The sequence below is a fragment of the Pseudonaja textilis genome, chromosome 1 (genome assembly GCF_049901715.1).
Source record: "Pseudonaja textilis isolate UNSWEBS1 chromosome 1, rPseTex1.2, whole genome shotgun sequence".
Lineage (NCBI taxonomy): Eukaryota > Metazoa > Chordata > Lepidosauria > Squamata > Elapidae > Pseudonaja > Pseudonaja textilis.
Genome location: NC_141990.1, coordinates 78,786,875 through 78,800,026, shown reverse-complemented (window position 1 = coordinate 78,800,026; position 13,152 = coordinate 78,786,875). Strand labels below are relative to the sequence as shown.

At 37.0% G+C, this 13,152-nt stretch overlaps 1 protein-coding gene across 18 annotated transcripts in view; it reads left to right on the top strand.

Moving 5' to 3' along the window:
• The window catches only part of ARID1B (AT-rich interaction domain 1B), a 410,221-nt gene that overhangs the window by 129,323 nt on the left and 267,746 nt on the right, over nucleotides 1-13,152 (top strand). For all 18 annotated transcript variants that reach the window (XM_087939034.1, XM_087939114.1, XM_087939103.1 and 15 more), the window contains one exon: nucleotides 5,924-6,034. In XM_087939034.1, the coding sequence (XP_087795160.1) occupies nucleotides 5,924-6,034 (111 nt within the window). The remainder of the gene's footprint in view (nucleotides 1-5,923; nucleotides 6,035-13,152) is intronic.

Below are 13,152 nucleotides of genomic sequence, written 5' to 3'. Positions count from 1 at the left end.
TTATTGTTTGATCTTATTTAGAAGTATTTGCCAAGGTAATAGCCTAAGAAAACAACATTCTTTCATTTTGAACTAATTTATTTTCCATTTCATATTCTTTTTCTAAAAGTAAAATAGAAGCACATTATTTAATAGATGGATCATATTTTAAATCTCATCTTCTTGCTTATTACCAGTTCTTCCCATCAAGTCCCGTTGATTGCAATATAGAACTAGCTATGTTTTTCAAACATTATTTATTTGCTTATTTCTTTACTTGGGCTTCAAAGCCACTAATTCTTGCAGGCACTAAGTGGCTTTACAGAATGTTGCTTCCTGTGCCATTTGCCCTGGTTGGAAAAGAGCTCATAATGCATTCTGAAATTGCATTTTCAACTATTTTAGAATTGATAATTGGTGAAGCAGTCTTTGAGTATGTGCCAAAATAAAGAAAATCTGAATGCAATTTTTTAGCCAAGTACTTTAAAGCCTGTACTTATCCAAACTCTCTGCAAGTTTGATGCATATGAAAACAAAAAATTTCCACATATCTTTGTTTATAAGATATATGCTTATATAATATATTTATCATGCATCCTTCCCTTTTCTATGTCCTCCCCAATCAAGAATTAAATCGAAAGTGATGCTTTTCAAATGTTAATAAGGCTGAAATTCTATCCTTTGTGGTTATACTGTTGTTTCTAACCTGGCCTAGGAACTCTGATGTTAGATGCCTATGCTATCTCTTCGTTTTAAAGTTGTAGAGTTGTAGAGCAGCTGCCTAGAGTACATATGGGCTATCTCAGAATCCTTCCTTTCTCCAGAGAGATTTGCCCAACCAGGATACAGGATACATTATCTAGCTGATGATATGTGCTGTAATGTCATCCCTGTCCCTCAGGGACATTTAGCTCACCCTGTCCTCATCAGAAGTTACCAGGATCATCCAGCTTGCCATGTCCTCTAATTTGGCTTCTCATTTCTTTTTGCCAAAGGTATTCTTGTATTCTAGTGACATAGCAATCTCTAAACAAATGACATCATCAGATGTTTACAACTTTACTACTTGGAAATAAGATCCCTGGATTTCTAAGATTATTTTTGACATATAATTAAAAGAAGAATGGAAGTCAAAAAAGCTGATTAATTTCATTAGAACTTTTTAAATCCAACACTATTTGTTTTACATTATAGAATCTGCAAATGACATCTTACTCTAGCAGTCAGAATAAATGAAATGACTAAGCTGAACTATGATTATTAGCGGACTGCACTGCACTAAACATCCATCTTGTCATGTCCCTGTTGGAGACTGACTCTGAGGAAGAGGAGGAACAGCCGACAGGGAGTGGAAGTGTGGCTCCGGAAATTGTGGAGGAGGCTGGGGAAGGGCAGAGGCCGGCTGAACAGTCAGAAGAGGACCCAGGCCCATCCCCTATCCATCCTAGGGCATGCAGGGAGGAGAGGATAAGGGAGAGGCGTGGTCTACTCGGGAGGAGAGGACGTTGATCCTCTTCATGGGCTGCAGGTGTGAGAACTGCATAAGAGTTTGAACCTGCGTTCTGGCAAAAGCTGGAGACAAAGCGTGCTTTAATTTGGTTTGAGGTTATCTTGATTGGTGTCTTTCCAACAGACTATGCCTTGTAATCTCCTTGAATTTGGTAAATATTTCTCCTATTCCATTGTGGAAATTTCATCATTGTAGTTTGTTTGGTTTTTATTTTCACCTCTATCTGCTCATTAAATTTGGGCTGTATTGCTTTCTTTTGAAGACTATTTTTGAGTACGTTTTATCTCCAACTGAAAATTATTGAATAGTGGGGCCAAGTTGGAGGCATTAAAGGACATTTATTTACGTTTTGGATTTTGTTACGTTTGTGTTACACTTTGGATCATCACACATCTAAATTGGAACAGAAAAGGTTATTTCTCTTAATCTGCCAAAATCAGAAGACATTGATAATTAAAACTATTTATATTTATATTACTATTTATAACTATTTATATTAAATTTATATTTTGCATTTGGAGGAACCCTTTGTTAACATTTAAATTCCATTTATTTATAATAAAAATAGGATAAATACATACTAATATATCTTTTATTATTGTTAGCCACCCAGAGTTACCCTGAGGTAAGATGGGTGGCCAATAAATGTTATAAATAAATAATAAATTATTATGATTTTATTTATCAAACTTGTATAGCTGGCAATCTCACCAGGAGAAACTTTTGGCAATGTACAACAATAAAATAAAACAATGCATAAAAACAATCAGTACAGAATATAAAATAATCACAATTGTCAATTAAAAATTAAAATATACAAACCTACATGACATGGAGAGAAGTAAATATATAAACCAAATGGTACCCCTGCATTCTTCTCTGCCAGATCTCGTGGGATGGGCAAATAAGGAAGATGTAAGAGGTGGTCCATCAGATAACCAGCCCCCTGCCATGAAGGGCTTTAAAAGTTAAAACTAGCACCTTGCATTGGATCGGCAAGCAGACTTGTAGCCAAAGCAACTCATGTTGTGGGAGCACACATAACTGTCTGTACTGCTGCATTTCATACGAGCTGAAGCTTCTAGGACAGCTCCATGTAGAGCACATAGCAGTAGTTCAATCTGAAGGTGACCAAGGCATGAGGGACTGTGAGCAGAACCTCTCAACCTAAGTGTGGGTACAGTTGATGCACAACATGAAACTGTGCAAAGACCCTCCTAGGCATAAATGCTACCTAGCCTTTGAGCAGATGTCATACATCTGGGAGAGCTTTAATTCCATACTGGGTCTGTCTGGGGCAGTGCAACCCCCTCTAGCACCAAAAATGGCATAGTCCTAGAACCTAGACTCCAAACCCAAAGCTACTCAGTGTTGCCAATTTCAGCTGAAGCTCGTTGTTCCCCATCCAGACACTCACCAGGATAAGATGTCCCAAAGGTGTTTTTTTCAAGGAGCAACTGGACTTTCTTATTTTCTTTGAAGACATTTCCGCTTCTCATGCAAGAAGCTTCTTCAGCTCTGACAGGATGGTGGGGAAGTCAGAGCTGAAGAAGCTTCTTGAATGAGAAGCGAAAAACCTTCAAAGAAAAACATGAAAGTCCAGTTACCTCTTGAAAAAAAGGGGCCTTTGGGGCAACCATGGATGATTGAGAATCTCCGTAGACACCATGATAAGATGTTCTTGGCATCACTTAATTTGCTGGAGCAGAAATATATAATTGGTTATCATGAACATATTGGTACATCACAACATAATGATGAGTGAGCTTGCACAACAGTCTCATATAAATGTTAAATAGAGCACGAGAGAACACTGAATTATCTGGCTTCCCCAGTAAGGGCTGAGATCTATCACCGCCAACCATCACCAATCAAGAAAGGAGAAGAATCAGCACAAATCCATCCCATCATCTCTTGGTACCTGTTTAATGTACACAGAAAATGTTTCACCAGCTAATCTTATGGTAATGGCAAAAGGCCAATCGGTTGATCAAATCATTTTTACTCTTGAAGATAGTATATACCAATAAGAAGCAATGCCATGGATTGAGAGCGGTTTAAAAATTATTTCCATTTTTTTCAAGGCTAACTGTGATTCATGTAAAATAATTATTCCATTCAATTGTTTATTAAAATTACCAACTAAAAGGCAAGAAAAAATTAAAATAATAATTGATTAATCAATAGGGAAGAAAGATAAACAAACAAAATCTCATCTCCTTTTGAAATTAAAGCTGTGTTAATTTATCTTCAAGAGCCAATTTGACGTACTGGTTAAGGCATCAGATTAGGGAGGCCATGAGTTCTAGTTCCACCTTAGATACAAAACTAGGTGGCTGACCTTGGGCCAGTCACTTTCTCTTAGCCCTGGGAAGGAGACAGTAGGATTCCACTTTTGAAAAACCTTGCAGAGGAAATGGCAGAAATTCATCCAGGCAGTCTCCAAGAATTGTACACAATTGAAGGGAAAGGGCAAAAATGTTATCCTGTATTCTTGGAAGTTAAGCCTAGTTGTTCTTTTATTTCTGTGACTTCCACTTGAATATTATACTGTAGTCCAAATAAATTCCATTGACATAGATTGATTTTTGTAGTTTGATTTAGACTACTGTGGAATGCACACACACGAGTTGTTGACAAGAGTTCAACCACCCACTGCTTCAAATAGCTCCAATCTTATAACAGGTGTTCAGGCTCCAAGTGTTTCAAGTAGCTCTGGGCTTTTGACAGGACTTCAGCCCATAAATGTTTCAAGCAGCTCCAGCCTTTTAATGGGAATCCAACCACCCATAGTCTCAAATAATACTGGATGTTTGTCAGGAATCCAGCCACCCATAGTCTCAAATAATACTGGACGTTTGTCAGGAATCCAGCCACCCATTGTATCAAGCAATTCTGCAATTTTAGGATTGCCACCACCAATGGTTTCAAGTAGTTCTGGACTATTAGGATTACCACCACCAAATATTTCAGGTGGTTCTGGACTATTAGGACTACAACCACCCACTGGAATTCAAAATTTACCCCATTTAACTATGTCTAGTCAACGGTTGCCTGGAATTCCTCTAGTAGAAATCCGATCGGGATTAATACCACAGCCACCTGGTCCTAGGTTTTCACTACTGCAACCTGGGATACCACCACAACGTACAGTTCCTCCTCCAGCTATACTTGATCCATCCCTTCCTCCACCTAGAGTTCCTTTCCTTCCAGGAGATATTTTTACTCAAACAGAGAGACCATTTGCAACTTCTAGTAGGCAAAATATGGGTATTTCTAACCCAGATAAAAGATTGCCTGTCGGGGAAGATAGCATTCACACACACACACACACACACACACACACACACACACACACACCTGCACTCTAGGGCAAGATTATAGAGGGGTTGGGACAGAAATATAGGGAATATTTATCTACTCTAATGGCTGTATGATCTGTTTCATGTGCTGTGGACAAATCAGTTTTGTTTAATTTCGTTAGACACTTAATTGATTAGGTTATTTTAAATGTTGCTTTGATTATCTCTTTAATGCTAATTCAAGAGTCTTCTGATATAGTATTCTGAAGGAAGCTATTATACATAGCTATAGCAAGATAAATATTCTCTTCCCACAACTTCAAAGTAACCTTATACAATTTTTTAACAAAATGACTAGGAAAGACAAACTCAAGCTTGGAGCAGCAGTTCATTTTTAGCCAATGGTTTGTCCCTTGTGTATATATATGCATATAGCCACATATATGACACAGAGAAACCACACAGTCTAGCTCAGATGTATACGTTCACATGGCAAGAAAAGTGAATCTTGCGAGTTTGCCAGATGGATGGCATAGGGAACAAAGCTGTTACAGAATCTGGTAGTCTTGCTAGGAAAACAAAAACAAAAAAACATAAAACCTTCTGGAAAAGCAGAGGTACAATATTTAGTAACCATTATTACTATTCAGTGTTCACCTTACATTTTGCCATCCCCAAGCAGTATAATTTGACACTGCTCCAGAGTTAAATTGAATTGAATCCTGTATACAATATTAACAAATGGCATGCCATTAAATTCTCGTCACTGCAACTTGTTTTTAATAAAATGGGATGCATTCTGGAATCTATAGAATGCTTTCTTTAGAAAAGAAGTCTCCAAACTCCAAACATAGCTGGCTGGAGAATTCTGGGAGTTGAAGTCCACAAGTCTTAAAGTTGCCGAGTTTGGGGACCCCTGCTTTAGAGCTTCAGCATGTGTATACTCTATGTACTGTATATGTGTGCAAATCAATAGGGAGTATATTGAGGTTTAGTTGAAATTGTGGGGAGGGGGAGTGGAAAGGTATCAACATAGAACTAGAACAGTCCTATAATTAATTGTTCTCCTTTTCTTTCCTTTATCGTGGCTAGTGTTTCCTATTACTAACATGTAAATATATATTTTATCTAGGAAATGTCTCAGGAAGGCTATGGAACCAGATCTCAACCCCCTGTCACCCCGAACAAACCTAACCATGAAGAATTGACCCTAATCCAACAAGAGAGGCCTTCAAGTTTACCAGTAAGAAATGTGTTGCCATTTGATAGTTTTATACTTTATATTGAAAATAATATTTTCTAGGAAAACTTATATTTAATGTTTTTTCCTGTTTCAAGAGCCTTAATATCAGAATTATCCTTGGATTTTATTCACATGCATGCAGGGTTGGGATTCAATTTTTTTAACAACCGGTTCTGTGGGTGTGGCTTATTTGGTGGATGTGGCTTGGTGGTCATGTGACCGGGTAGACGTGGCTTGGTGGTCATGTTATTGGCTGGGCGTGGTCAACTCCATATCACTCACATCGAGGCACGCATCTCCTCGCCTGGCCTCTCATGACTGTGAGGATGCTGCAACAGTCGTAAGTGTGAAAAATGGTCATAAGTCACTTTTTTCAGTGCCATTGTAACTTTGAATTGTTACTCCACGCAAGCAAAGTACCAGCAAAGGAGAGGCGAAAAAAACTCCAGAGAAGTTCCTGAGACAGGAAGTCTAGTCTTGCCAAGAATGTAATAAGGGTTAATGGAGAGACAGTTTCTGAAAGCAACACCAGAATGTTTCCTTCCTGCCTTCCTTACAGGATTAGGCCAGTAATTTCTTCTAACAACCAGTTCTCCGAACTGCTTAGAATGTTAACCAGTTCTAGTGAATAGGTGCGAACTGGTAGAATCCCACCCCTGCATGCATGTATTTATTATGAAATTACTTACCAAAGATAACTAGGTATTTTTATGCTATATTTAAATTATTATAATATTTATATAGCAGTAGCACTTAGACTTATATACCACTTTATAGTGCTTTACTCTCTAAGCGGTTTACAGAGTCAGCATATTGCCCCCACCAGTTTGGGTCCTCATTTTACCCACCTCAGAAGGATAGAAGGCTGAGTCAACCTTGAGCTGAGATTCGATCTGCCAAATTGCAGGTAGCTGGCTGCAAGCAGAAGTAGCTTGCAGTACTGCACTCTAACCACTGCACCACTGAGGCTCTTATAATATATATAATATATATTATTAAATAATATTTAAATAATAATACATACTTAAGTCATTTTAATTATGTCAGAATAATTCTTTCTGATATGCTTATGGATATTGAGTTGAATGTTATAATCTAGAGAAGTATAAAACTATTAAATGTTTATGCTTTAAAACAGAACATAATTTTATAAAATGTTTTACAGTATATTTTATATCTCAAACAGTCATTGGTTGGGTTTAGTTTTTCTCTAATATATTTTAGTTTATAAATCTCAGATACAGATCATTATTGTGGATATGTACAAACCATGTTTTGCACAGTATGACAGCATGACCTAATTATTTTGTAGTGTATCATGTCAGCATATCACATTCAAGCAATATTGAAAACATGAAAATAGTGGGATAAAAAAACCATATTAATGTTCTTGTCACCTCTTAATTACAATATTCATTTTGCTGAATGAATTTGCATGTGACTAGCAATATAGTTCAAAATTTACATAATTTTAAGACAATGTATTGTTGAATCCATATTGATAGTTATTCAGAAAAGTGCAGTGGTGATGGTGATGAAATTTAGAAAATGTAATATACTGTAAATGTAAAACAGTAAACTGACATTGTAATCCAAAGAGTTTGCTTATGACTGCATTGTAGGAACACATATTAGAACTAATAGCACTGATTAGAAAGTAAGACTCCTTGAACTTTTTGGGATTTATATGGATGTTAAAATGTTTGAAATTAAATTCAAGTCTACAAGAGCAATCCACTGAGAATGTTCATATAGGTAATAGTTATATTTAGTTCTTCTAAGAATAGCATTGTTTTCAAAATAGTAAAATATTAGTAATGCTTTGGAGCAGACAATAAACATCTCTGCTTATCAAAATTCAGGATTTCTATAGATACTTAACTTTTTTGAGTTTTCTATACTTTATTAATATCAATGTTTTGATAGTAAATTTCCACAATCAGTCTCCAAAATCTTCTGTGGCTTATATCTTCTTGTCAGAAATTAGACTTTGCTATTCCAGATTGATGAAAAAACTCTCCATATTGAAACTTTATCAGAGCATTTAAGTGTGGAATTATTATCTTTATCAAGTACATTTTGATTTTATACTTCTTTGAGACTGATTTGTAATTACTCATATTACTTTATAAGTTTTATTGTATATATGACATTCAATCCTGGTCTTCTAATGTAAGTTGGCTTGAAATGACTATTATTCCATAGAATAAAAGCTGCATATAATGGCTTATTTTGGGGGCCCCAACTCCCAGGTTGTGGACTGGCACAGAAACAGTCTGAACAAGCCAGCAAAGCCCCATCAGTACACACAAGGGATTCCCCCCTCCAGTCTGCGGAAAAGCCACCCTCCGCAGAACCAGTCCTTGGCACCCAAAAGATTGGGGACCGCTGGCTTATTTGATTGCTTCATATATGACTTGTAGATGAATGTATGATTTGTTTAAAAGCAATTGCATTTACAGTTATTTAAAGCTATGTAAAATTATATTCATAGCAATTATTGTTTTGATACTATTACCAGAGAAATTTTTAAAACCCCACATGCAAGACAATTACTAGCCAGCTGTATACTGTAATATATGCCTTAATGATTCCATCTAGGGTATTCAAAAAGAAATTGAATTATGATTTTTCAAGGTAATTTTGAGACCAATAGGAAATAATCTAGTGAATAATCTGTGTTGAGAACTGTACTGTGTTGGAGTCCATCTATGCTAGTATTGTATTAATCAATATCTGTCACATATTGACCACAATATACCTTTATACTGACTCAGATGTTGGTTTCAGTCCTTCCTAGGAAATGGTTCCATCTGTTATTTGGGTATTAAATAATTGTGAAACATTAAAAAGTTTTCAGTCTTTGAAGTCATCATTGTGGTGCTTACAAAGCTCCTTTTTTTCTGCTGGTTTTTAGAGAGACACTGGAATTTCTGTACCAGTAACAAAAAATTAGGCCAAAATGGGGTATTGAGTTTAGAGAAGATAAAAGTCACATGTAGAAATGCTGGTTTTGAATCAGGATTTAAACATTTTCAGAGGATGATGCACATACTTTGAAGAACTAGATTTGAAATGCTTCTTGATCTGCTCATCTTATATACATACAAAATATGTCTGTAGCTTTCTTAATATATTTATGATTTATTTATTTCTGCATCACAAAATCTAAGAAAGTATAAAAACAAAGGAGAATTAAATTCCACTTGGATGGAGAGTAATTCAGGTACCATGAATTTGGGTTGTGTACATAAAAACAAAATTTCTAAGTTAGAGCAAGAAACTTCAGTTAGCAAATAATATTATTTCATCTGTTCATTGAATGTTTGTAAAATAATATAAGTTACAAAACTAGCTAGAAGTTACAAAACAGTATAGTTTATATCCATGTTTTCCTGCCATATATTTGTGGCTGTCCAACAGCGTATGTGTGAAAAGTTAAGAGACTGTGCAGAGTACTATCCTCGGGCTTTGCATTTTCCTAAACTGTTTAGATAATTTGGGAGATTCTCCAGACCAAATTATCAGGATAATGGAAGGGGTATATGTGACAGCAGCAGAAACATAGAGTGGAATTTTACTCATAGTGTAAACCAGCCATTTGGAATCAGCTGTTCCCCTGCAAATTTCACCTTGATCCACTTTTTTCTTCTGATCAAGTCAAGTATATAAAAGTGAGATACTGCCTCATAATGGTGAACTAAATAAAAGTGCTAGAAGCATTAGAATATGCGATTTTTAATTGGATTCTTAAAGACTTGACACACATTCAAATCCATCTAGGTCAAACTGTTTAGATAATTGAGGAGCAAAAGGAAAGATAATTTATTATACTGTTTGACAAGTCATTAGGATTAGCTAATGAAAATATGGTTTGTTTGTAGCCATTTGTTTCCAACCCACAGTAAAATTCATCTGCCTTGAATTTAACAGGAACATTTGTGCCAAGATTATATATATATAATGTGTGAATGAAGTAGAACAACTAGTGAACTGTTTAACAGGGCTTGCATGTAACACAGAATGTTTGGAAAACCTCTCTGAAGCGGGGAAGCAAACAACTTTCTGAAAGCAACTAATGGTTTATATTTTTGAAACATCCTTCCACATAAAAAGCAGAGCCAAGGAGTAAAAGATATTAGGTGGCCATTTAAAATACTGTACAAGACTATTTCCCAAGTAATTTTTTTAATATTTGAAAACTGAGTGTTCTATTTGTTTAACATATGTATTTAAATCCTGTGTGGATAGACAATGGCTAAAATGATGATGATGGTTGAGGTTCTGAGAATATTGCAGATAAGGATTTGTTCTTCAAGCTTTGCTAGCAAAATTAAAGCAATTGTCTATCTTTTTTTAATTCTAAAATGAATGAAATTTTATAAAATAAATTGTTATTAAAATGTTTCCCATGATGCGCTTCATGTTTTCAAATCAATATATTTCAAAGGAATTTCATGAATTGTCTTACAAAAGTATTCTAAGTAGTTAAGTGATAATAATATATAATTTTAAAAATATTTGCTATTTCACTGATGTTTGGAAAAGACTTGGCAAAGTTTTAAATCTAATGAAGGCAGATATGTTCTTCATTTGATAACTCCATCCTAGTAATTGCTATTGTTAAATTATCATGACTATTTTTATAATCATCTTTGGTTACTATTAATTTGAATGGTCAGTTTTATTTTCTGAGCACTTGTTGTTTCTACATAGAAATATATTGGACTTTTGCTTTAGAAGCACACACATACATATACACGAGAAATATACACTGCTCAAAAAAATAAAGGGAACATTTAAACAACACAATGTAACTCCAAGTCAATCACACTTCTGTGAAATCAAACTGTCCACTTAGGTAGCAACACTGATTGACAATCAATTTCACATGCTGTTGTGCAAATGGAATAGACAACAGATGGAAAGCATGGGCAGTTAGCAAGACATCCCCAATAAAGGAATGGTTCTTCAGGTGGTGACCACAGACCACTTCTCAGTTCCTATGCTTTCTTGCTGATGGTTTGGTCACTTTTGAATGCTAGAGGTGCTGTCACTCTAGTGATAGCATGAGACGGAGTCTACAACCCACACAAGTGCCTCAGGTAGTGCAGCTCATCCAGGATGGCACATCAATGCGAGCTGTGGCAAGAAGGTTTGCTGTGTCTGTCAGCGTAGTGTCCAGAGCATGGATGCGCTACCAGGAGACAGGCCAGTACATCAGGAGACGTGGAGAAGGCCGTAGGAGGGCAACAACCCAGCATCAGGACTGCTACCCCTGCCTTTGTGCAAGGAGGGACAGGAGGAGCACTGCCAGAGCCCTGCAAAATGACCTCCAGCGGGCCACAAATGTGCATGTGGCTGCTCAAACAGTCAGAAACAGACTCCATGAGGGTGGTATGAGGGCCCGACGTCCACAGGTGGGGGTTGTGCTTACAGCCCAACACTGTGCAGGACGTTTGACATTTGCCAGAGAACACCAAGATTGGCAAATTCACCGCTGGCACCCTGTGCTCTTCACAGATGAAAGCAGGTTCACACTGAGCACATGTGACAGATGTGATAGGGTCTGGAGACGGCGTGGAGAATGTTCTGCTGCCTGCAACATCCTCCAGCATGATCAGTTTGGCAGTGGGTCAGTAATGGTGTAGGGTGGCATTTCTTTAGGGGGCCGCATAGCCCTCCATGTGCTCACCAGAGGTAGCCTGACTGCCATTTAGGTACCAAGATGAGATCCTCAGACCCCTTGTGAGACCATATGCTGGTGCGGTTGGCCCTGGGTTCCTCCTAATGCAAGACAATGCTAGACCTCATGTGGCTGGAGTGTGTCAGCAGTTCCTGCAAGATGAAGGCATTGATGCTATGGACTGACCTGCCCGTTCCCCAGACCTGAATCCAGTTGAGCACATCTGGGACATGTCTCACTCCATCCACCAACGCCACATTGCCCCACAGACTGTCCAGGAGTTGGGATGCTCTCCCAGGTGTGGGAGGAGATCCCTCAGGAGACCATCCGCCACCTCATCAGGAGCATGCCCAGGCATTGTAGGGAGGTCATACAGGCACATGGAGGCCACACACACTACTGAGCCTCATTCTGACTTGTTTTAAGGACATTACATCAAAGTTGGATCAGCCTGTAGTGTTTTTTTCCACTTTAATTTTGAGTATAACTCCAAATCCAGACCTCCATGGGTTGCTAAATTTGATTTCCATTGATAATTTTTGTGTGTTTTTGTTGTCAGCACATTCAACAATGAACAAATATTTAATAAGAATATTTCATTCATTCAGATCTAGGATGTGTTATTTTTGTGTTCCCTTTATTTTTTTGAGCAGTGTATAAACCCTAATTTTATTGGGAAATAGCAAGTGAATAATTGGAGAAGGCACAGGTGTAATTCCATAGTTGTTCAGCTGGTAGATTGATCGGGTTTGTTTGTTGAGGGTTTTTTTAACAAACAACTCAAGCAACTATATTTGCAAATCCAGCATTCAGTACTCTGGCTTTGAACTCTTACGCACTAGAACAAAATATGGGAAGGGACTAGAAAGGCTGGCATAGATAACAGAAAAGAACTGCACAGAGGCATAAAACCTCTACTAAAATGACTGCACAGTGAGATGCTTCAGACTTTTTTATACTCTTTGTTCTTCAATGCCCTGTCTCATCCAGCTGGGGATTGTTCATGGAGTTGAAAGCCATAAAGGTACAAGTGACTTCCCCACTGCTATTGCAGTGCCTGTGAATATTAATCATTTGTTCCCACAAGAGCATCAGTGTGTTGGCTTTTACTGTAACTGAGTTTATAGGACCCTGTTTTTATTTTTATTTTTATTTTATTGCCTTAAAACAAAAGAAATGACACCAAAAAAAAATTCTAAAATACCAAAATGCGAAGGAAAAAATTTGAATAAAGAAAAAACAATAAGCAATATTAAAAATAAAACCAAAAATAAATTACAGCTAACTTGCAGTTACATAACTTATAACGAACATTAAGCTAAAAAAAATTAAACAACAAATAAAATCTTGACTGCACAAAATCCTATTGTCCTCTCTTTCCATTGTGTTGGTAAACAGCCAGTTTAAAGGCTGAAAATGTATACAAACCAGA